The sequence below is a fragment of the Centropristis striata genome, chromosome 19 (assembly GCF_030273125.1).
Source record: "Centropristis striata isolate RG_2023a ecotype Rhode Island chromosome 19, C.striata_1.0, whole genome shotgun sequence".
Lineage (NCBI taxonomy): Eukaryota > Metazoa > Chordata > Actinopteri > Perciformes > Serranidae > Centropristis > Centropristis striata.
The window spans coordinates 1,686,441-1,712,661 of record NC_081535.1 but is presented as its reverse complement, the minus strand read 5'-3'; the positions used below and the strand labels follow the sequence as shown (position 1 = coordinate 1,712,661).

The 26,221-nt window shown below is 36.1% G+C and overlaps 1 protein-coding gene across 1 annotated transcript in view; it reads left to right on the top strand.

Moving 5' to 3' along the window:
- The window catches only part of whrna (whirlin a), a 296,475-nt gene that overhangs the window by 205,579 nt on the left and 64,675 nt on the right, over nucleotides 1-26,221 (top strand). Inside the window, 2 exon segments of the mRNA XM_059358134.1 lie at nucleotides 3,274-3,482; nucleotides 12,834-12,870. Coding sequence (XP_059214117.1) covers nucleotides 3,274-3,482; nucleotides 12,834-12,870 — 246 coding nt within the window.

The following is a 26,221-nucleotide window of genomic DNA, read 5'->3' as shown; positions in this document are numbered from 1 at the left end:
TGTGTTCTGTTGTTTTGTGTAGTTTGTAATTGATTGTGCCTGAAAAAGCACACTATCTGCTCTCCACCGGGCTTAATCCAAGATTTTATTCTTCCGTTTATTCCGTGTTTTTTTTTTCGGTCGACTACTCCTCCCAGAGTTTTGGTCTCACATTCACTAAAAAGGTATCAAATCGACCGGCTCGGCCATGACAAGTGTGCTCTGAATTTTCTAAGGGTTTCACCAAACGGTTTTCAAATTATTTGGCAAAAACACTCCAAAAAATCCTCCCAATGTTACCCTATGGAGAGGCGAGAGTGGGTGACATCATCGCTAGAGTGCAGAGGGAGAGAAAAATTTGGAAACTGCACTCGAGGCCGTAAATGCCACTCTTAATTTTTCTTCACAAAACACATAAGTAGACGTTCAGGAAGAACTGAGGATGCTCAAAGTGAAGTCGGATCAATGATAGGAGCCACGGTTTGGCAAAAAATGTTTTTTGTTAGAGGAGAACTTTGTGCTGTTTTTTGCTCTCAGTCAGTGGCTTCACAGCAGCAGTTGATTTCAGTTGATTGCTCTGCTCTGATTGGTGGACGCCACCTGGCCCTGGTTGCTTAGCTACACTGAAAAAAATTGGAGTGACATTTACTTAAAAAAAAGCTAGGCAAGTTTTTCCACACAGAAAGTGTTTGTAATCTTTACTCAGGCTGTTTCTAAGTCATATTTATTTATTTACCACTTATTTTTTTAATTAAATACACAAGTAAATTGCAGATTCACTGATATTCCTCAATTACATTTGACTTGGAAATATCAACTAATGAAGCCAATGAACTGGTTTAATGAATATTACTTGGAACAAATGATTCAATTTACATTAAAAGTGAGGACACATAATAACAAACAATCACTGAGTAATGCACCACATGAAAAACTGATATTTTAAAGTAAAAGCACTGAATTTGTATTTCTTTGTAGAATTGATATAGATAGATAGATAGATTACTTTATTCATCCCCGAAGGGAAATTCGGTTGTCACAGCAGTCCGGTATTCAAGTACAGTAAAATACAATAGAATAAAATAAATAAAATAAAATACTGAGGTAACATAAATAAAAACAACAATAGAAAAAAACACAATAGAACAAGAACAAGGACACTTAATAAGTTAAAAAGAAGAACATCAGCTGGTAGGATGGTTGGCAGATGATGATAATAATTAAACTGGTGATATGATATGATGGCAACAATTCTATAGTGGCTAGACGGTATATAATAATAATAATAATAATAGATAGATGATTGAAATAATAATTACAGGGCCAAAAAAATATTTTTTTTTCATTGTACCTTGTTTATAATCTTACAGGACTTCCTCCTCTTTTCCATTTTGAAAACGGTTCAATTTGTAATCCAATAATGTATGGGTGAGAGTCAAGCACACTCAACATTTCTTTAGAAATGTTCCAGTTAAAATATGATGTCTGACCGACATTCCCTAAACACGGAGAACACAATACATCACAGTCAGGACTATAGACTGCATATGAAGATGGATGGTGCTTCTCCTCTCTGTACAGGAAAAGAAGCTGAAATTCATGAGCCATTCATGGGCCGGTTGTGACACAATGGGCCCCTGGGCCAGTCATGCAAGAGGACCCACCACCTCTCATACTCAAGAGCAACATACAGACTGAATCGTTGTGTTATCGTAGCCTCTTGTTGTTTTCTGTCTAGTTGTAGTTATTTTGTATGTCTTTGTAATTGTTGTGGGTCTCTTTGTGGCAATTTTGTGTCTCTTTGTAGTGGTTTTGAGTAGGGCTGCACAATAATCAAATTTTAATCATGATCACAATTTTGGCCACCACGAATAAATTAACCTGATTTTCAATTTGATGTGTCTCTCCTTCATATCTAATCAATACTTTCTACACCAGTAGTCCACCAACCACCAGGGGGCGGGGCCGTTTTTCTCCCCTGAAAAAAGCCTGGTTGCTGATTGGATAGAACGCTAAACAGGATGTGACGTAGTACTGGACGCCACAACAACACGCAACATTTGTAAAAGCCGGCGAAGCAGTGTTGCCACTGTAGCAGTACAGTGTGTATGTGCTAACAGGCTAACAGTTAGCTCTGTAGCAGTACAGTGTGTATGTGCTAACAGGCTAACAGTTAGCTCTGTAGCAGTACAGTGTGTATGTGCTAACAGGCTAACAGTTAGCTCTGTAGCAGTACAGTGTGTATGTGCTAACAGGCTATCAGTTAGCTCTGTAGCAGTACAGTGTGTATGTGCTAACAGGCTAACAGTTAGCTCTGTAGCAGTACAGTGTGTATGTGCTAACAGGCTAACAGTTATCTCTCTAGCAGTACGGTGTGTATGTGCTAACAGGCTAACAGTTAGCTCTGTAGCAGTACAGTGTGTATGTGCTAACAGGCTAACAGTTAGCTCTGTAGCAGTACAGTGTGTATGTGCTAACAGGCTAACAGTTAGCTCTGTAGCAGTACAGTGTGTATGTGCTAACAGGCTAACAGTTAGCTCTGTAGCAGTACAGTGTGTATGTGCTAACAGGCTAACAGTTAGCTCTGTAGCAGTACAGTGTGTATGTGCTAACAGGCTAACAGTTAGCTCTGTAGCAGTACAGTGTGTATGTGCTAACAGTTAGCTCTGTAGCAGTACAGTGTGTATGTGCTGCTGCTGCAGGAGGTGTTCACTTAGCGATCTCTGTTTGTTTACAACAAGCACCAGACACTAAAAACTGTTTTATTGTTTGTTTAAAAGTAGTGCAATAAAAATACAGATGTTTTCCCTAACATGATGAATAATCCTGATTAATAGATAGATAGAGACGAGGGTCTGAGGGTCAACCTGGGGGTCTCAGATACATCACACCAGCTCGTTAGAGGAGGTATCAGGTTTGGTCCATGGTGGTGTTTAGTATGGACATCATTACAGTCCTGCTGCCTCCGGGCTCAGAATGAGAAATTACATATGAAAGCCTTTACATTACATATTAAACAGGTGTGGTCTTGAACCTGTCAGTGAGAGCAGAATATTTTATTCTGTGTGTGATTATTTCTGAGAGAGAGCCACAACTTTTATCAAATAACTTCCTGATCTCACTCTGATCCATGAAACATGTCACACACCTCCACCTCACCGTCTGTTACACTACCTCCGTCTGACCTTTGACCTTTGAACCCGTGCCTGCCTGTGACAGCCTCTTCCTGGTCCGTCCTTGCCGCCATGCTCAGACCCGTCCTCCTTGCCTGTGTGTTCCCTCCCCGGCCCGCAGGTCGGAGACCAGATCCTGGAGGTGAACGGTCGCAGCTTCCTGAGCATCCCGCACGACGAGGCCGTCCGCGTGCTGAAGTCGTCACGCCACCTGATGATGACGGTGAAAGACGTCGGCCGCCTGCCGCACGCCAGGACGGTGGTGGGCGAGACCAAGTGGATCGCCAGCTCGCAGATCGGAGAGAGCTCCGCCAACAGCAGCGTGGCCGGGTGAGTCCAACCCACTGGGAAAGTTCTCCTCATCTGATCTTCTAATGCTAGTTTTTACTGTTTTTTAACCCATTTAGGTCTGTTTATTAACCCATTTAGGTCTGTTTATTAACCCATTTAGGTCTAAAACGGCTGTAAAAAATGCCTCTATTATACCTAATATCCGTGTGTCAGGTCTCTTGTTTTCCTGTTATTGTTCCAAATGGTGCAGTGGGATTTCCTAAATCAGAGCTGCTCATATATTAACCCATTGAGGCCTAAAACGTCTAATTCTGTCTTTTTTTTGTGATTTCGTGTCTTTTTTGATACTTTTGTGTCTTATTTTTGGTCATTTTGTGTCTTTTTGGTCATTTTGTGTCATTTGTGTCTTTTTTTGGTAATTCTGTGTCTTTTTTCCGTCATTTTGTGTCTTTTTTTAGTCATTTTTTAGTCATCTTTGTGTCTTTTTGGTGATTTTGTGTCTTTTTGGTCATTTTGTGTCATTTGTGTCTTTTTTTGGTAATTCTGTGTCTTTTTTCCGTCATTTTGTGTCTTTTTTTAGTCATTTTTTAGTCATCTTTGTGTCTTTTTGGTCATTTTGTGTCTTTTTGGTCATTTTGTGTCATTTGTGTCTTTTTTGGGTAATTCTGTGTCTTTTTTCCGTCATTTTGTGTCTTTTTTTAGTCATTTTTTAGTCATCTTTGTGTCTTTTTGGTGATTTTGTGTCTTTTTTTGGTGATTTTGTGTCTTTCTTTGGTCACTTTGTGTCTTTTTGTGTCTATTTTAGTTTTTACTGTTTATTAACCCATTTAGGTCTAAAACGGCTGTAAAAATGCCTCTATTATACCTAATATCCGTGTGTCAGGTCTCTTGTTTTCCTGTTATTCTTCCAAATGGTGCAGTGGGATTTCCTAAATCAGAGCTGCTCTGATCTTAACCCATTGAGGCCTAAAACGTCTAATTCTGTCTTTTTTTTTGTGATTTCGTGTCTTTTTTTATACTTTTGTGTCTTATTTTTGGTCATTTTGTGTCTTTTTGGTCATTTTGTGTCTTTTTTCCGTCATTTTGTGTCTTTTTTTAGTCATTTTTTAGTCATCTTTGTGTCTTTTTGGTGATTTTGTGTCTTTTTTTTGGTGATTTTGTGTCTTTCTTTGGTCACTTTGTGTCTTTTTGTGTCTATTTTAGTTTTTACTGTTTATTAACCCATTTAGGTCTAAAACGGCTGTAAAAAATGTCTCTATTATACCTAATATCCGTGTGTCTGGTCTATTGTTTTCCTGTTATTGTTCCAAATGGTGCAGTGGGATTTCCTAAATCAGAGCTGCTCATATCTTAACCCATTTAGGACTAAAACTGCCTGTAAAACCTCTGATTGGTGATTTTAAAATCAGACCCTAAAACCTGAAGTTTTTCTGTAAATCCAACAGAAGTGTCAACTCTTCTACTAAATAATAGATTTTTCAGCCTCTGTAGCAGATAGAAATGAAATTCATAAAGTATCTGAGAGCTTATAGCTGTTATATCTGAGCTCCCTCCGCTATAGTCGTCTTCACCATGATTTATAAGTTCTGGAAAAGTCCCATGATGCATTGGGACACTCCCACATGTATTCACATTTTGTGACTTTTTGTGTCTTTTTTTTAGTCATTTTGTGTCTTTTTTGGTCATTTTGTGTCTTTTTTAGTCATTTTGTGTCTTTTTTTAGTCATTTTGTGTGTTTTTGTGTCTTTGTTTGGTCATTTTGTGTCTTTTTTAGTTATTTTGTGTCTTTTTTTAGTCATTTTGTGTGTTTTTGTGTCTTTTTTTGGTCATTTTGTGTCTTTTTTTAGTTATTTTGTGTCTTTTTTTAGTCATTTTGTGTATTTTTGTGTCTTTTTTTTGTTATTTTGTGTCTTTTTTTAGTCATTTTGTGTGTTTTTGTGTCTTTTTTTGGTCATTTTGTGTCTTTTTTTAGTTATTTTGTGTCTTTTTTTAGTCATTTTGTGTATTTTTGTGTCTTTTTTTTGTTATTTTGTGTCTTTTTTTAGTCATTTTGTGTGTTTTTGTGTCTCTTTTTGTCATTTTGTTTCTTTGTGTGTCTTTTTTTGGTCATTTTGTGTCTTTTTTTAGTTATTTTGTGTCTTTTTTTAGTCATTTTGTGTGTTTTTGTGTCTTTTTTTGGTCATTTTGTGTCTTTTTTAGTCATTTTGTGTCTTTTTTTAGTCTTTTTGTGCCTTTTTTTAGTCATTTTGTTTCTTTTTGTGTCTTTTTTTGGTCATTTTGTGTCTTTTTTCAGTCATTTTGTGTCTTTTTTTGGTCATTTTGTGTCTTTTTTCAGTCATTTTGTGTCTTTTTTTGGTGATGATTTCAAAGTTCTGGAAAAGTCCCATGTTGCATTGCGACACTCCCACATGTATTCTGATGCATTTCATTGGCCAGGAGACCGAAAATAGGTGGAAAAAACTACAAATACTACAAAGCGACGTATCCACTTTCCCGGTTTTAATGGTAGAAATGTGGTTATGCTTTCCCGCCTTAAATGGGTATTACGAAAAAACCTTTTTGTAATACAAAACGTTTTTTTCTTCATAAAGTATGAGAGGCAAAATGGAAATAATTTTCTGTTGTCATGAAAAACAAGATATTTAAAGAATACTTGGAACATTCAATCATAAAATAAGTTGATATCAAAAGATAGAGCACAGAAACACACAGCAGCATTAAATAACATGAAGGGAATGAATGTGGTTCATTTTTTACTCATGTTTTGCATCAAAGGGTTAAAATGCAGATATGGGAATGAATCCATTTTCTTATCCAACTCTTGCAAATAGAAGCAAATAAGCATCATTTCCTAAAGAATCAGTCTTGATTTGTGTTTCATTTTATCATCTTTGCCAAGAAGTAAATGTTTTTGGCTCGGTTTATGTTTGTCAGCAGGATTATAGAAAAACTGGCCTGATTTTTTTTTTGTTATTAAACTTGTTTGAAGGGTGAAACATTGGCCAAGGAAGAAGCCATTACAGTCTGGAGCCGGACTGGATCACGGGGCGGACGCACAAATTATTTTTCACTTTTGTTAACGTTGCAAGGGCATTGGTGCTTCATTCACAACAGGCAATAATTGGCATTTCCCATCATCCTGTGACCAACAGTGATGTAATTTATGCTGCACGCAGCATGAGTCTGCACACAGTGTTAGAGAAGGAGGAGCAGCATCACCTGCAGCTTTTCTCTCTCTGGATCATTCCCATTCTTCATTACATGCTGCAATATTTCAAACTGGACTGCTGAAAATCACCATTGTCTTGTTTTTTGGATGCATTTTTGATGAACAAATGTAGTGAGTGACAAATAGATTCCCTGTGACCTCCGCTGAGTCATGTGGCGTTGAAGTATAATTGGAAAAATGGGTTCTCAACTGGAAAAAATCATGTGAAAACTTCATGTTGGGACGTTAAAACCACCATGTGAGAGAGAGAGAGCCCATCGAGATTAATGGATACATTTTCAGTAGTGGAAGAAGTATTCAGATCCTTTATTTACTGCAGTAAAAGTACAAATACTACACTGTGAAATGACTCCACTACAGTAAAAGTCCTGCATTCAAAACTTACTGAAGTAAAAGTACAAAAGTATCAGCATCAAAATGTACTTAAAGTATCAAAAGTAAAAGTACTCGTTATGCAGAATGAACCCACTCAGATTGTTAAATATATTCTAAATATATATACATTTTGGGGTTTTTTGTGACAAAATAACAAAACATAGGGTAAACAGACAAACATATATACAAGGCAAACTGGTATTTCCCAAATGACGATCTCAAAGAAAAAGAACAAAACAACAAACTAACAACAACACCAAAAAAAATTCATACAAAATACATTTAAAAAAATTAAGTAAAATAAAATAAAATAAAATAAAAAAGACCTGACAAGTAACTTAAGCTGTCAGCTAAATGTAGTGGAGTAGAAATAAGAAGTTACATAAAATGGAAATACTCCAGTAAAGGACAAATACCTCAAAACTGTACTTAAGTACAGTACTTGAGTAAATGTACTTCGTTACATTAAACCACTGCCGATAGATCGGTGCATCCTTTAAAGTCTTTACTACAAATATTTTGTAAATCTGGACAGAAAGTAAACTGCATCTGCAGGGATTCATTCTAGTTGTCACAGTGTCTGTATTTGACTTGTTCCACCACTAAACTCACTGAACACTTTAATGAAACACAGATTTTATCCTAAAACCAGAAAGAAGACTGGGACTCACCGAGATAATGAAGAGAACACACAGCAAAATCAGGAGTGTGAATCAACTCACACTTACAACAGAGTGTTTAATGTAACACTTTTTCTGAGTTTATATAGTTCTCACGGACTCTGAGTTAAAATTACACTTTGAAAAGTTTTAATATTTAAACTCTTTAATAGCGTGAAATATTTGACACCCTTGGTGTTCTATGACACCACATAAGAGCACTTTTAACTCCAAATCATGTTATTTCCTTTTCGCTTTGAATGTTAATTTCTAACCTACATTGTGTTACTTTGACACATCAAAGTGTATTCATCATGTTATTTCCTTTCACTAACGTGATAATTAACATTCATTGTTTTGTTTTGACCCTCTGTACATTCTGTCTTTCACTTAACATACAAGTCAATAAATCTGAAAATCAGCTCCAGCTGAAGTGAATCTAACTCAGGTGTTAACATGTAACAACACTGGTGAAGCTTTTTGATCACTACAGTGTTAAAACAACTCCAAAACCAACACTCACCAACTCAAAATTATCAACACTGAAAAAACAACAGTGCAGATTTTGCTGTGGACCATCTTTAACTATAGTAGATGCCTCAGTCTTTAACCGGAGTCTGCAGAACTCCCGTTCATGTCTTTTAGCAGAAATAAAAATGCAATCTGCAGCTCTGTTGGAAAAATGCCAGAGCTCCTTTGAAAATGCCACCTGAGCAGCTCATCTGCAGCTCCTGACCTGGAATCAAATGATCCCCAACATCCAAATTAACGTCTGATGTAAATGCCAGACTCATTTTCTCATCAACTCAATGACACAAAACCCGACAACCTCAACCAGTAATTCCTCCCTGATTCAACACAAACAAACGGGGCTAGAACACATATTTAACATTTACATGGACAATGAGTTTCTGGGTGAATTCCCTCCAGGAGGAGTTTCTCTCATGTTGTTTTAGTGTTTGTCACAGTTAGACACAAACTGTTTCACTCCAGGACCTACATGCAGCAACAGTAACCCTTTGGAGTTTGGGTCTATTTTGTTGGTTTTTGACTCTTTTTCTTTCTGTCTGTATATGCAACTTAAATAATGATCACCATGTCATGCTGCTATCATCTTTTTTTCAGCTCAACCTCATTATTATTTAGTCATTTTGACTTAATGGATCAACATTTTGAAACACAAAAACACAAAGAAGAAACATACAAAAAACACATTTTTTTTTTTTTTTACAAAAAGCACACAAAAACACACATAAAACACACAACACAAGAAACACACAAAAACAAACCAAAGAATTACAAAAAAAACATAAAAACACACAAAAAACACACAAAAACACACAAAAAATTACAAAAAACATAAAAACACACAAAAACACAAAACAATTACAAAAAAAAACAAAAAAACACACAAAACACACACATAAAAACACACATAAAAAAACAAAAAATTAACAAACAAAAAAATTAACAAAAAAAAACACTCCAGGAGGAGTTTCTGTCATGGTTGTTTTAGTGTTTGTCACAGTTAGACACAAACTGTTTCACTGCAGAATCTCTCTGCAACAACATGAAGACAAAGCTGAAACAACAACAAGTTTATTTTATGTAACTTGAGTAGAGCTGTCATTATAACACATTTTTTAGGACGATATATTTTCCCAGAAACTATCACGATAAACGATAGTATTGTTGTATCAATGTTGATTTAGTTTTATAACCATATAAGAGCAGAATAAGTTCATCCTTTTACACAGCAATTCATTTTTTAACACATGCAAATACACAAAACACAAACAAACTGAGAAAACATCTTCATCAATCTGACAACACAAGAGCAGCATTTAGAAAACAAAGACCACAACACAACAGAAGTGTTTCCAGAGGACACTTAAAAGTGATGTATGTTACTTTATTTCATGATAATGAAAATTTCATCCAATGACGTGATTTATAGCGTTAGCCCGCTAGCCCGTATCAATCAGATTGCAGTTAAACAAATCAAATAAATGAATGATTCACGTTTTAGTTTGTCTCTCTCAACGGCACCAAGTTGGTCTTACTAGCCTGCTAAAGCTAGCAAGCTAGCGATCGGTGGCTAACGTTAGCATGCTATGATAGGTTGTAACGCTAGCATGCTATCAATCGCCGGTTAATGTTAGCGCACTATGATCGTTATAACGTCATAACGAGAAATTATAATTATCTTGAAATAACTTGATAATAAGCGTGTCCAGACGTGTGCTTCGAGACAGTCTGCCTTCTTTTTCAACCAGTGGAGTCGCCCCCTGCTGGCCGTTAGGAAGAATGCAGATTTAAGGCACTTAACTTTTCAGACCTGGAGGTACAAAGATTCTCCACTAGCGTACTGCTACTATAGCAGCTAACTTTAACTAACTTTAGCCACTGTGTTCTACCTACAAGATGAACTGTTCCCAGAGGTCTGTTGAAATAGGCCAACCATTAAAAACCTGGTTATGGCAACAAAAAAAATCATGGAAAAGTTGTCACATACGGACTAAAGGACCCCTGGTGTTCTACTATCATCGGACTCAAAAGTAGCCTTTGATTTTTCTTGATTTGATGAACTGAAACAGTGCAGATAACCAGTTCTCTCTCTGGGATGTTGTGTTCTCTCTATCTCACTCACACATATTCTGTAGCTACGGTAAAGAGGATGTAAAATATCCTGACTGTCAGCTTTTCATTTTGGTAAATACATTCCTCAGTTATCACAGGCTGATAAATGCACACTACCACAGATTTTTAAATCTTCGTCATGGCTTTCATGTTTACTTAGAGATGTGGCAGAAACTGCTGCACAGAGAGACATTTTATTACTAGAAATGTGAAACGGCTACGTCTTCCAGTCAGGCTTTTCAATAATGTAAAGCACAGACATTGAAATGCATCACAAACACGCGCCAACACACTCTCTGTGCAAACATAAACTAAAGTGGTTTGAAATATGTATCATTTTTTTCAGCTCCGTATTCCTGACGGAGTGAAATGACTCGACTAGATGTCTTTACATCCTCAAGTGCACACGAAGTAATAGGCTTTAAATTCTCCAGTAAATGCGACAACTCAAAGCGATGCCTTCAGGGCCAGGAAAAAAAAACCCTCAAAATATATAATTAAACCAGAGGCAGAAAATACTGCAGTCCCACCTGCAATGGCACATTAAACTCAGCATGGAGACCTGTTTGAGATTCACATTCAATTAGCTCGGTTGGCTTTTGCCACCAGCTCAGCCGTTTCTCTCTCGTCCTCGTTCTGATCTTTAAACGTTTCCTCCCTCGCTGCTCTCTTTCTACTGATGAAACACTGTGAGCAGCACTTTAATCTCACTGATTCTCAATGTGCATCATGGAAACTAATGACACAAGGCAAGAAGATGAAAGCATCTCAACTTTTGGGTTTTTAAATGGACTTAAATGCAAAATAAATGAATGACATTGCTAAATAATAATAATAAAAATAATAATAATAATAATATTGTATAGAGACTGTATCCCAAATCGGACACATCTGCAATGTCGCACTTTCCGGTGTTTTCATCGTCATTTATAATAAGATCGTCAACATCAGTTCAGATAGAATTGATTTGAATTGATTTCATATTTAACAATCTACATGTGAAATTTAGTTTCTGTACATGTAGATTTACATTTCTGATTAGAATAAGAAAGTAACTCTGATGCAAGAAAGCAGTAAGAACGCTCAGCAACGATCTTAAAGTCCATCTGTATTTTTACTGTCCTGTATTTTATTGTGAAGGACAGAAGTACGGTCAGGGTGTGTTGGGAGGAATGGTTGGTTGGTTGGTTGGTTGAATGGTTGGTTGGTTGGTTGGTTGGTTGATTGGATGGTTGGTTGGTTAGTTGAATGGTTGGTTGGTTGGTTGGTTGGTTGGTTGGTTGGTTGGTTGGTTGAATGGTTGGTTGGATTGGTGGTTGGTTGGTTGGTTGGTTGGTTGGTTGGTTGGATGGGTGGTTGGTTGATTGGTTAGTAGGTCGGTTGGTTAGTTGAATGGTTGGTTGGTTGGTTGGTTGGTTGGTTGGTTGGTTGAATGGTTGGTTGGATGGGTGGTTGGTTGGTTGGTTGGTTGGTTGGTTGGTTGGTTGGTTGGTTGGTAGGGAGGGAGGGAGGGAGGGAGGGAGGTAGGTAGGTTGAATGGTTGAATGGTTGGTTTGTTGGTTGAATGGTTGAATGGTTGAGTGGTTGGTTGGTTGGTTGGTTGGTTGAATGGTTGGTTGGATGGGTGGTTAGTTGGTTGGTTGAATGGTTGGTTGGTTGGTTGGGTGGTTGGTTAGTCTGTATTTTTACTGTCCTGTATTTTATTGTGAAGGACAGAAGTACGGTCCGGGTGTGTTGATAATGATGGTTGTTAACGGTGATATTTATTTGGATTACCCAGAAACATCAAATTTCACTATTATCCAGTCTGTGGTTGGAGTTTAAATAACAATATAAAAACACGCAAACACATTTACTAATTTATAGACTCTGTAATTAAAGACTGTCTTGGTTCCGAGGTTGTGAACCCGACATCAAACAGTTCTAGTCCTCTAGTCTAGACTCGTGTATGCTTTCATCAGGGTTGCCCTTTAGTAGGAGGTCTGGAGGACATATTAATTTGTAATAACGATGCCGTTCACACCGGACAAATCGGTCATGTTGAGGCAAACATTGCTTTTCTTCCTTTTTTATGACTCACTTCCAACACGAGCTTCTGTTTTCTGATGATTTCTTCTGCGTGCAGGTTCATCCAACTCTTTCATCTAGTCACTCTCCTCTGTTTCTAATCCTTGCATTATATTGATTTTCCACTTCCTGTCCTCTGTCTGCACACTGTGGGTCATAATATTCATGTGACAAGCAAAATATGTTTTGTTGTCATTTCACTGTAAACACTGAAACTGAAAACAAATAAATGGCAGAAATATAAATGCAGCACCTCATATTCAAGATTTATATTTCTAATCAGGGTTTTTTTTTTCCAAGACACACACACACACACACACACATATATATATATATATATATATATATGTGTGTGTGTGTGTGTGTGGATTCTACTGTCCCTCAGTGATCAATTTGTCCTCTTTTTCTGTTTCTCTGCAGCTTCTCGATGGACAAAGGAGCCTCTGCAGCAGGAAAGGTGAGATTAACAACAAGTCATTTCCTCCCTCTGTGTGTGTGTGTGTGTGTGTGTGTGTGTGTGTGTGTGTGTGTGTTTGTGTGTGTGTGTGTGTGTGTGTGTGTGTGTTTCTATCAGTACATGATAATGTGTCTGTGTGTTAACACCACCACTGGGCTGGTAAATGGAACTGGAGAGTGATGCTGGGTCAGTGATGTCACTGATCACTCTTTGTCATTGATTAGGAAAGACTGAGTCGTTCCTGTCAGGTCTCACCTTTTACCTGTCAGACACACTTTAAAACGTGTCAGAGAAAAAAAGCTTCCGGACTGTCACAGTACACTGTAAAAAATGTCTGTAGTATGGTCAAGTAATACAGTCTCTCGTGTTTTATGCCAAAACACCATATTTTGCCGCCATGCCACGCCCCCATAGTGTGACGGTCTGCAAATATTTTAATAACTTTTGATGTCAAAGGCCTTGTGATAGTACTGAACAGGTCTGAAGTGGATCGGATTTAATCTGTAGGAGGAGTTTGTTAAAGTATGCGGCGTGAAAATGGCGAAAAAATGTCTAAAAAGCCATTTTCAATCCAAGATGGCCGACTTCCTGTTTGTTTTTGGGTATGGCTTCTTGAGACTTTTTGGTTTGTCTTCCCATGATACATGGATGGACCAAATTTCGTGTCTCTACGACAAACCTGTTTTAGGGGCTGAATTCTAGGGGGCGCTAGTAGGTCATTTAGCCACGCCCATTTCTGAAACCAATGAAAGCCGTCAAGCTCTCAAAAACGCGATTAATTTATCGTTATAATAATAAACGGACCAATTTCAACAGGGTCCTCACACTGTTAGTGCTCGGGCCCTAAATATGGAAAGAACTGCATCTCCTCACAACTTTTACCTGTTTGTGTTTTAATTTTCATTAAATTTTATTCTGCCTGTATATAAACCACTTAAACACCTTTACTATGACATGTTGGTATCATTGTTTTCAGCACAACCTCACCTGTATGACCTGATTATTATTTTTTTCATTTTCAATTACTGGATCAACATTTTGAACACAAAGGAACCCCACTAAAATTACTAAAAACACATAAAAACACACTCCAAACACACAAAAACACACACAAAAAAAGAAATGACAAAAAACACAAGGGTTACATTAAAAATGCTGAATGCACACTGCAAAATTTCTTTGCAGAAAAATCTCTGCAAAAAAAAAGAAGTAAAATCATGTTACTACGCTTCCGTGGCCTCCAGAGGGTTAACCAGACCTTAACCACGGAGTTTTTCTGTTCAGGTACCTGAAGATTTGTTGGTTTGGTGCGTAGATTTGTCAGCCTGCAAAGAGTACACTGTAGAAAAAATGCTGTTGCTTTTACAGAAAAAAAACTGTGAGCTGTGGTTACCAGAATAATTCTGCAAAAAATACAGTACAAATGTAAACAACTTTTCAGAACAACTTGTAAATTTTACTGGTATTCAGTGTACAATAAATAATAACTGAATGTTAATTTACATCAGTAAATTAATTCAATGCACAATAAGCTAAATCTGCATGCAGATTTATTTTTTGCATAAATAATGAGTATAAAAGCAGCATCATCCTGTTAAATTAGCAGTAAAGGACGCTATAATCTACAACTTAAATTTTTTTTTTTTTTTTAATGACTACAGTTTTAGGATGTAAAATGTACAAGTTGTTCTGTAAAGATGTTGACATATGTTCTGTTTTTTTATGGAAATATTCTGGTAACCAGCTGACAGTTATTTTTCTGTAAAACCAACGGGACGTTTTTTACAGTGTAGAACTCCTGCAGCATCTATTAAACGTCCTGCAGACTGTTAGGACTCTTTTATCTCCGAGCTGCTGATAACTTATACAACCCTTCTTAGTTTCCCATCAGAAAAGGCCATCGGAGACAAAAAGGGCACGCTGCAGGTTAAAACCAAGTCGATAAATTACTTTTAAACTCTCTTTCTGGAGGAAATGTGATCCTGGTCCTCCTCCTCCTCCTCCTCCTCCCTCTCTGAGAGGAGACTGTCCATCAGAGCTCCTCTAATGAAATGTGAGCTCTCACCTTCCTCCTCTTCCTCTCTCAGCCTCGTTCTTCCTCAGCCGTCAGCTGCTGTCTCCTCCAACTTCTCTTTTCTTATTTCTCCATTCCAACACACAACACACACTCCTGGCTCTGCAAAGTCACAGTCAAAGTCGCCAGTAAAGACAGTAAAGAGTTCAGTGAAGGTAACACACTGCTGATGGCTGCTTCTGATCGCTCTGGGAGCATTAAAGGTAGAATATGAAGGATATCAGGGAAAACCTGGTCTCACAGGAATCCGCGGAATAGCCACGGAATCACTCAAATTTCCGTGAAACTGACACGGATTTGGCTACAATGCAAGTTAATGCCAGTCATATCCCGTGGCTATTCCAACATACAAAGTGATTATGTACATTCACTGAGTGAATATTTAGAAAATAAAACATATATTTCTCGCTAGAAATGTGATCAAAATCCATTTTTATGCAGAAACTAAGTCAAAATATTGATTTTTTTTTTCACTAAAAATGAGAGAACTGTCCGCCATGTTTTTTGTTCTGACCGCCGGGACCTTGAAAGTCACGTGACTTGGAACAAACCAATAGGAACAAATATCCATGGAATAGCCACGAGATATGACGATATGTCATTAACTTGCATTGTAGCGAAATCCGTGTCAGTTTCACGGAAATTTGAGTGATTCCGTGGCTATTCCACGGATTCCTGTGAGACCAGGTTCCAGTAACGCTTGTTGCATAGATTCTATTTTATTTCAGATAATAAATTCAACTTTCTCTTCTGATACATTTTAACTTCTAACATTCTCCATAGTGATGGTTGTGCTGTTTCCATCGAGGCCACAGTGAATAAAATGTGACAGGAACAAAGAATAAACTTAAATTGTTTGTGCTTCGTCTGTTAATGCACTTTGTCTATAATCATGCCACGACTTAAACTGACCATTTTGTGCAAAACTACTCGTCCATCATGCTTCTTCCACCTTTGTTAATAACAATAAGTACAGTCATTATTTAGACACCTGAAAAAGGAACAAAAGATCATTTCAAAGCACTCAAACTAGAACTAATAACCAGTTCTGTCATGTTCTGTCTGCACCAATCACCAACATTAACACATGAATAACTCCATCTGTGGCTTCCTGTAACACCAGCAGCATTACACTCTGCGTGGTCGTTGTGTGTGTGTGAAAAAGCATTTTGTGCTCTTCAGCAGCCTCCCTGATAGTCAGCCTGCAGGATTTATGACCACTTGGTTGCTTTCATCCTCTCCAAGGATTTACAGGACTCTTACCTTTCTATCCACTTCTTATCCAGCGTGTGCAGAGAAATAACTCGTGGTGATGAAAGAGTGTCAGAACGCTGAGGTGGAGCTGGGAGGAACCAGCAGGGACGCCATGGTGGAAAACTGGATCAGAGATACTTGTTTAGCATATTTGCTGCCTTGGATGTTTGTCCTTGTGTTTGTGAAACATCCCTTTTAAAAAGCACCATGCATGAGAACATTAGCTTTATTACACAAAAATGCTTTTTAGATTCTTTGTTTTGCATTTCTGCTGAACTCGACAGTTCACCGTGACATCAGGGTGACGTTGTGAAGGTCCAGAGTTCAAGCTGAGCCTTTGATGTTTGAAGACGCATTTCTTTGTTTCACAAGTTTCACATCTGCCCTCTACGAGTCTGAGGACTCAATTACAGTGAGAGCAAAATCATTTTGGACATTAAACCGAAAACGGGAAAAAAAAAATGGAAAATATTACAGAATTACGGTGTCCCTGAGAGCTCACAGAGCTGCAACTTAAGAAAACAAATGTAAAAATGAACATAATGAAACAGAGAGGTGTTCAGCCTCTGTATATGTAAAAGCAATTTAAAAAAAAAAAGATACAAAATGATCAAAAAAGACACAAAATGTCCAAAAATAGATGTTAAAATGACTAAAAAAGACTAAATGACCAAAAATAGATGTAAAAATGACTAGAAAAGACAAAATGACCTAAAATAGATGTAAAAATGACTAAAAAAGACAAAATGACCAAAAATAGATGTAAAAATTATCAAAAAAGACACAAAATTACCAAAAATAGATGTTAAATGTTACAGCTATTGATCAAGCTCTAGGGGCCTTTCATGCTTTAAAACGGCTTTCTTTGTTTCACAAGTTTTCACATCTGCTCTCTCTTACAGTGAGAGCTCAGATTTGATGCAAAAATAATTTTGGACATTAAACCCAAAATGGAAAAAAAAACTAAAAATATTACAGAACTACGGTGTCCCTGAGGGCTCACAGCGCTGCAACTAAAGAAAACACATGCAAATACACAAAACACAAGCAAACTGAGAAAACATCTTCATCAATCTGACAACACAAGAGCAGCATTTAGAAAACAAAGACCACAACACAACAGAAGTGTTTCCAGAGGACACTTAAAAGTGATGCACACGTCTGGACACGCTTGATATTATCACGTTATTTCAAGATAATGATATTTTCATGTTAGAATGTGATATATAGCATTAGCTTGTTAGCCCGTATCAATCACACTGCAGTTAAACAAATAAAATAAATGAATGATTCACTGAGTTGGTTCTTGTTGGCTTTTATCACCACGCAGAGTGTTGATTTTATGTTGATTTTATGATTTTATGATTTTTTGTTTTTATTTGTATCCATGCATTTTTTATTTTGTGCGGGCAGTACATTTTACATTTTATTTTTTTCCTATTTTTAATTTATTTTATCTTTGCATCTTACTGTTCTATTGTTTACTCCATCTCTTTTTATTGTGTTATCTATTTATTGTTTGTGCAGCACTTTGGAAACCTTGTGTTTGATCAAATTGTGCTCTATAAACAAAGTTGATTGGATTGGTCTTGCTAGCCTGCTAACGCTAGCACGCTAACGATCGGCGGCTAACGTTAGCATGCTATAATAGGTGCTAATGCTAGCACACTATTGATTGCCGGCTAGACGTGTGCATCACTTTTAAGTGTCCTCTGGAAACACTTCTGTTGTGTTGTGGTCTTTGTTTTCTAAATGCTGCTCTTGTGTTGTTGTTGATGAAGATGTTTTCTCTGTTCAGGTTTATTTTATTTGCGCAGTTGGAATTACATAAAATAACATGACAAAGATAACATATAATGTAAAGTGCAGGGAGAGGCAGCAAACCCACATGGGCAGATTTATTTAAAGCCTCCACCTAAAATTTCATAGTTATTAGAAAGTAATAAACTGGTAATAGAAAAACACATGTATAACATCAACAAGTTATAATGACAATAACAAAAACAATAAAAAACAAAAATTAAAATGTTAAAGTGTATTTGTGTGTGAATTAGAATTTTAAAACAGCAGTTAAATGAGCTTTTAGACATCTTTTGAAGCATTTTACAGAGATGGAGTTCTTTGCCTTTGCACAGTTTGCTTGTGTTTTGTGTATTTGATGTGTTTTCTTTAGTTTCAGCTCTGTGAGCCCTCAGGGCCACCGTATAAAAACACATGCATGCAGATGCAGCTTGACTCCAGCTGAGGTGATGTTGTGGATCAATAACTCTGATTAGACTCTGAGGAATCCACTCAGGGTTAAAAGCAAGCTGCCTTATAAACGTCTCATCAGCTGTGACATCACACTGACAGCTCATTTAGAAATCCCTCAATGAGGAGAGAGGACAATTATTACATTCACAAGACGTCTTTATCACCAGCTTCAACACTCAGATATTTTAGTTTTTCTCTTGACCTTATTTCTCTTATTCACAGCAGGAGAACATAATGAAACCGAGAGGTGTTCAGCCTCTATGTAATGACCAAAATAGATGTAAAAATCATCAAAATGACCAAAAATAGACGTAAAAATGATTAAAAAAGACACAAAATGACCAAAATAGAGGTAAAAGTTACCAAAATGACCAAAAAATAGATGTAAAAATGATCAAAATGACCAAAATAGATGTAAAAATTAACAATAAAGACACGAAATGTCCAAAAATAGATGTAAAAATGACAAAAAAAGACTAAATGGCCAAAATAGATGTAAAAATGACGTAAAAAGACTAAATGGCCAAAATAGATGTAAAAATGACGTAAAAAGACACAAAATGACCAAAAATAGATGTAAAAGTGATCAAAATGACCAAAAATAGACGTAAAAATGATTAAAATGACCAAAATGACCAAAAATAGATGTTACAATTATTAAAAAGACACAAAATGACCAAAAATAGATGTTAAAATGATTAAAAAATAGACAAAATGATCAAAAATAGATGTAAAAATGATCAAAAAAGACACAAAATGACCAAAAATCGATGTTAAATGTTTTGTTCTACTCTCCAGCCCTTATTTCTTTTATTTACAGAAGATATAATAAAACAGAAAGGTGTTCAGCCTCTGTTGCTGAGACAATATTCTGCCCCTGGACTTCACAAATTGCAGCAATTTAGTATTTTCAATTTTAAAGACATATTTACAGTCGAGCCTCAGTGGTAATAACGGCCTGAAGCAGCTCTTAAAATATGGAGAACACCTTCATCTGCCATGCAATAAGCTCATAGTTCAGTATTAACAACATAATATAATATTATTGCTTCTTCTTTGCACTGAATTATTTCTTTTTACCTGACTACTAGTGACTGAGACAGCAAAAGATTTCCCCAGCCCAGTTTAATCTGTTTCATGTCAGTCTTTAACTAGTCTTGGGTTTGTCACAGTGACGTAACACATCATGGTTGTAGATGACTGTAGATGTAAAAATGACCAAAAAAGGGCACCAATTTATCGAAATAGACACAAATTGACCAAAAATAGATGTAAAAATGACTAAAAAAGACACAAAATTACCAAAAATAGACGTAAAAATGATCAAAAAATACACAAAATGACACAAAATAGATGTAAAAATTATCAAAAAAGACACAAAATGACCAAAAATAGATGTAAAAATGATCAAAAAATACACAAAATGACCCAAAATTGATGTTAAAATGACTAAAAAAGACACAAAATGACCAAAAATAGATGTTAAAATGATCTGATGAAGAAAATCGATTGTTTTCCATATCTCAACAACATTAATCAAAATCAGAACAAGTGAAAACATCACCAACATACTGTAGAATACAATAAGTCATATAAAAATAGTTCATATCAGTCTTTTCCTAGTCTTGGGTTTGTCACAGTGACATAACACAACATGGTTTCATTCATAATGATTTTGGTTATTATCAAGAATGTTGTAGATGACTATAGATGTTAAAATGACCAGAAAAGGGCACGATATTATCAAAATAGACACAAAATGACCAAAAATAGATGAAAAAATGATCAAAAAATAGACAAAACGACCAAAAATAGATGCAAGAATGACTAAAAAAGACACAAAATGACCAAAAAAAGATGTTAAAATGATCCGATGACGAACATCACCAACATACTGTAGAATACAAAAAGTAATATTAAAACAGTTCACTATCTTATAAAGTGGCTTCATGCACAGTTTGGTTTTGGGAATCTGAGACCTTTTGCTGCCACAAAACAACAAATATATAAACAAACAGGACAGAATAATATTATTTGTATTTATGGTTTGTCAGGACCTCAGCGGTGAGTCGATATGTCCCAACCTGCAGTGTTTCTGTCTCCGGTCCTCTCCACTTCAACTGATTCTGATCTGTTATTACTGGGTATCAACACTATGATGTGGTTGGTCTGTATCACGCTGTGGGGACCGCCTGCTGGGAGTCCTATAGGCTGACCTTCATCTAATACATGTTGTTTGATCTTCACATGAAACAACGCTAAGTGGTGTGTGAGTGTCTGTGTATGTGTGTGTGCTTGTCTTTATATAGTTGTGAGGGCCAACTCTTGGCAGAACACCAACATTATGAGGACATTTGTAGTTATGAGGACATTTTGCCCGGTCCTCACAAAGAAAATGCTAGGATAGCCTCGATTGTGGCCATCAGAACTATATAAAGACGTGTGTGTGTGTGTGTGTGTGTGTGTGTGCGTGTGTGTGTTTCTGTGTGTTAATGTGTGTGTGTTCTTGTCCTTCTGACATAATGGGGACAGAATTTGTTTAACCAACAGAGTGAGGACATTTTTCGCGAAGTAAGGACATTTGTTTGAGAGTTAAAACTTGTTTTTTATTTTAAGGTTATACAGTAATTAGGTTTAAGTTAGTTAGGGTTCGAATAAGGGTTGAGGTTGATGTGATGGGAATGCATTATGTCAATGAGGGTCCTCACAATGATACAAAACTGTGTGTGTGTGTGTGTGTGTGTGTGTGTGTGTGTGTGTGTGTGTGTGATGCTTCAAGGTTTGAATTGAAGTTTCACTATTTTTGCAAATTCCACAATTATAGAATTGGCTTCTTAGAAAAAGTATCTAATTTTCATTGTTTTGTGTAAAAATAGGTCCCCATTAGTCACCAAATAATGTCTGAAATATGCTAATTAATGTAAATGATGTACCCTGAAAGCATGTTTACTGGTTTTTCCCGATGTCCCCATAAAGCCTGATTAAAACACCACTTCATCATTCCAGAGGTTTGAAGGCGTGTATAGGCTTACTAAGCTATGGCAAGTCCACTCAATTTTTTTCAGCTCTCTACAACCTCTAGAAAGGGTGGTCCCCACAAGGGATGATTAAAACTGGAGTCCCCATGATCTATGAAAACCAGTATGTGTGTGTGTCCCTATTTATAGCCTCTATTTCCTTAATGAACGGCTTCTTTGACCAGCGGCTCCAACATGATCTCACTCCAGTTTGAGGAGCGTTAAACTATGGAGGTTATTCCTCAGGAGACATTTATTGCTGGAGTTTATCTGCTGCTGGGAAACCTCATCACCAGTCAGACCTGGACCACCGCCTCTGGTTTATGCAATGGTCCTCATTAGACCCCTATATAAGACAGATAGATAGATTTACCAAAAATAGATGTTAAAATTACTTAAAAAAGACACAAAATGACCAAAAGTAGATGTTAAAATGATCCGAGGAAGAATATGGATTGTTTTCCATATCTCAACAACATTAATCAAAATCAAAACAAATGAAAACATCACCAACATACTGTAGAATACAAAAAGTAAAAATAGTTATATCAGTATCAGTCTTTTCCTAGTCTTGGGTTTGTCTCAGTGACGTAATACAATATGGTTTCATTCATAATGATTTTGGTTATTATCAAGAATGTTTCCATGACTATAGATGTTAAAATGACCAGAAAAGGGCACGATGTTATCAAAATAGACACAAAATGACCAAAAATAGATGAAAAAATTAAATAAAAAAAATAGACAAAACGACCAAAAATAGATGTAAAAATGATCAAAAAAGACACAAAATGACCAAAAAAAGATGTAAAAATGACTAAAAAAGACACAAAATGACCAAAAATAGATGGTAAAATTATATTAAAAAGACACAAAATGACCAAAAATAGATGGTAAAATTATATTAAAAAGACACAAAATGACCAAAAATAGATGTTAAAATGATCTGATGACAGATATGGATTGTTTTCCATATCTCAACAACATTAATCAAAATCAAAACAAATGAAAACATCACCAATATACTGTAGAATATATAATAATGAAAAAAAGTAATATAAAAACAGTTCACTATAAGACAGACAGATAGATAGATATACCTCTATAATGTGTGAGGTGCTCTGCTGTCTCCATACTTGTGGCCGTGTGTTGTTTTTAGGTTTTTTTCAGGTGTTTTTGATATAAAAGCGTTGCTGCAGCCGTCAGCATGTGCTCCTGTAGAAATCCCTCAGAAGCTTCTGAGAGGACAGAGTGTTCTTTGAGGCATAAAGGTGCAAGAAAATAAAGAAATGTTGGAAATAGAAGCTCGATTCTTATTATGAGAGTCAAAGTGTACCAGCTCAGAATAATCCACGACAGCTAGAGTTCATGTAGGAGGACCGGCTGCTGCGCTCACTGTGGGTGTGTGACAGTGTGTGTGTCTGTGTGTGTGTGTGTGTGTGTGTGTGGAGAGAGAGAGAGAGAAGGTGTAAATGTGCTCTATAAATCTAAATCCAGCTCACAAAATAAGTATTTCCTGCAGGGGTCTCAGCTCAAATTACCTGGGGGCTGCTGGAGGCAGAATCACAATGACCAAAAAAAGACACAAAATTACTAAAAAAAGACACAAAATGACAGAAAAAACTAAATTACTTAATAAAGAAACAAAATGACCAAAAAATACCCAAAATTACTAAAAAAGGACACCCAATTATTAAAAAAAACACACAAAATTGCCAAAATAAAGACACAAAATACATATAAAAAAAATACACAAAATCACAGAAAAAACTAAATAACTTTAAAGAGACACAAAATGACCAAATAGACACAAAATTACCAAAAAAAACACAAAATGACCTAAAAAAAGACACAAAATTACCAAAAAAAACAAACACAAAATGACTGAAAGAACACTAAATTACTTAAAAGAGAACAAAATTACTGAAAAAAGACACAAAATTACTAAAAAAGGACATACAATTATTAAAAAAGACACAAAATTACCAAAAAAAGACACAAAAATATTAGAAAAAGACACAAAATTACCAAAAAAGTCACAAAATTATTTTAAAAAAGACACAAAATTACCAAAAAATAATTACAAAAAAGACACAACATTACAAAAAAGACACAAAATTACAAAAAAGACACAAAATTACCAAAAAATAATTACAAAAAAGACACAACATTACAAAAAAGACACAAAATTACAAAAAAGATTCAAAATGGCCAAAAAAAGACAAAATTATGAAAAAAAGACACAAAATGACCAAACAAAAGACAAAATGACCAAAAAAGGACACAACATTACCAAAGAAATACACAAAATTATTAGAAAAAGACACAAAATTAGTCAGTTTGTGTGTGTGTGTGTGTGTGTGTGTGTGTGTTTGTGTGTGTGTTTGTGTGTGTGTGTGAGAAGACAGAAACACACACACACACAAAGAGAGAGAGAGAGAGAGAGTGTGTGTAAATGTGCTCTATAAATCTAAATCCAGCTCACAAAATAAGTATTTCCTGCAGGGGTCTCAGCTCTAATTACCTGGTGGCTGCTGGAGGCAGAATCACAATGACCAAAAAAAGACAGAAAATTAATTTAAAAAAGACACAAAATGACAGAAAAAACTAAATTACTTAAAAAAGAAACAAAATGACCAAAAAATACACAAAATCACTAAAAAAAGGGCACACAATTATAAAAAAAACACACACAAAATTGCCAAAATAAAGACACAAAATAAATAAAAAAAATACACAAAATGACAGAAAAAACTAAATAACTTTAAAAAGACACAAAATGACCAAATAGACACAAAATGACCAAAAAAGACACAAAATTACCAAAAAAAACAAACACAAAATGACTGAAAGAACACTAAATTACTTAAAAGAGAACAAAATTACTGGAAAAAGACACAAAATTACTAAAAAAGGACATACAATTATTAAAAAAGACACAAAATTACCAAAAAAAGACACAAAAATATTAGAAAAAGACACAAAATTACCAAAAAAGTCACAAAATTATTTTAAAAAAGACACAAAATTACAAAAAAGACACAAAATTACCAAAAAATAATTACAAAAAAGACACAACATTACAAAAAAGACACAAAATTACAAAAAAGATTCAAAATTACCAAAAAAAGACAAAATTATGAAAAAAAGACACAAAATGACCAAACAAAAGACAAAATGACCAAAAAAGGACACAACATTACCAAAGAAATACACAAAATTATTAGAAAAAGACACAAAATTAGTCAGTTTGTGTGTGTGTGTGTGTGTGCGTGTGCATGTGAAGAGAAGAGAGAAACACACACACATACACAAAGAGAGAGAGCATTAAGAGATATGTAGCAGCAGCAGGCAGAGAGAGAGAGAGAGAGGTGATAATTCAGTCCTGCTGCTTCTCCACGTGAACCACACACACACACACACACACACACACACACACACACACACACACACACACACACACACCTCAGCCTGTGTCAACACATCCTCACCATAAATATTAATCTCTCAGTGATCTGCTGCTGATTGAGCTGCTTAAACAAGCAAATAGATCTCTGTTCATCTCTTTATTTACTGCATCACTCAGCGCTCACACCATCACCTCCTCCTCTCCTCCTCCTCTCCTCCTCCTCCTCTCCTCCTCCTCCTGCTCCTCCTCCTCCTCTATCCGTCCTGTGATTGCAGCCTAAAGGCCAGATGAGACCGATAAGCTCATTAATTAGAGATGAGGTCACGTATCAGCGCGGCTCTGACCCCGTTCAGCTCTGATCTGCAGCTAATTAATGTTGTTGGGAGAAACAAACTGTATTAGAGCAGATAACCAGCCTCTATATCGTGTTTAATGTTCTAACTGGATCCTGAGATCTGACCTGAACCTCTCCTAGCTCCATACATCACAGGAACGCTGTAAACATGGTCTGAATCCACAAGGTTTTAACAAAAGGTGGATTTCTACAGTGAGGTTCTGGCTGGGTGATATGGACCAAAAGTCATATTTAAGTCTCTGGAACCTGAAGGCATTCACAGATAAACTCCTTAAACCCAAAATCTGCTGCTACTCCAGAAGAAGTGGAGTCGTGGAGCTGAACCTTGAGATATTATTCTGCTTTTATCAACCAGATAAACCCTCAGCTTGTAAACCTGCTGCCTGGTGGAGCTATCAGGACTAATGTCACTCTCAGGACTCTGTGTTGTGGAGTATCCAGGTACTTCTGGACTCTCCAAATAAAATCATCCACCTGCTAGTGAAAAGTAAAAACAGCATGAGCAACAAAGGACAGAATGAAGCTGGAAAAGAAAAGCAAGGTTGAAGCAGAATTAAAGGAAAGAGACATTTAGTGAATACTGCTGAATGATTTCACTGAGCTGAAGGAACGATGGATTCACTCAGATAGGAAGTAACTGTGCTCTATAAATCTAAATCCAGCTCACAGAATAAGTGTTTACTGCAGGGATCAACTCAGATTACCTGGGGGCCGCTGGAGGCAGTATCACAATGACCAAAAAATACACAAAATTAGTAGAAAAAAGACACAAAATGACTAAAAAAGACACAAAATGACAAAAAAGACAAAAAATGACTGAAAAAAACACTAATTTACTTAAAAAGGCAACAAAATAACAAAAAAATTCACAAAATTACTAAAAAAAAGGACACAAAATTATTCTAAAAAATACACAAAATTACTAAATAAAAGGACACACAATTATTAAAAAAGACACAAATTACCAAAAAAAAGACACAAAATTACCA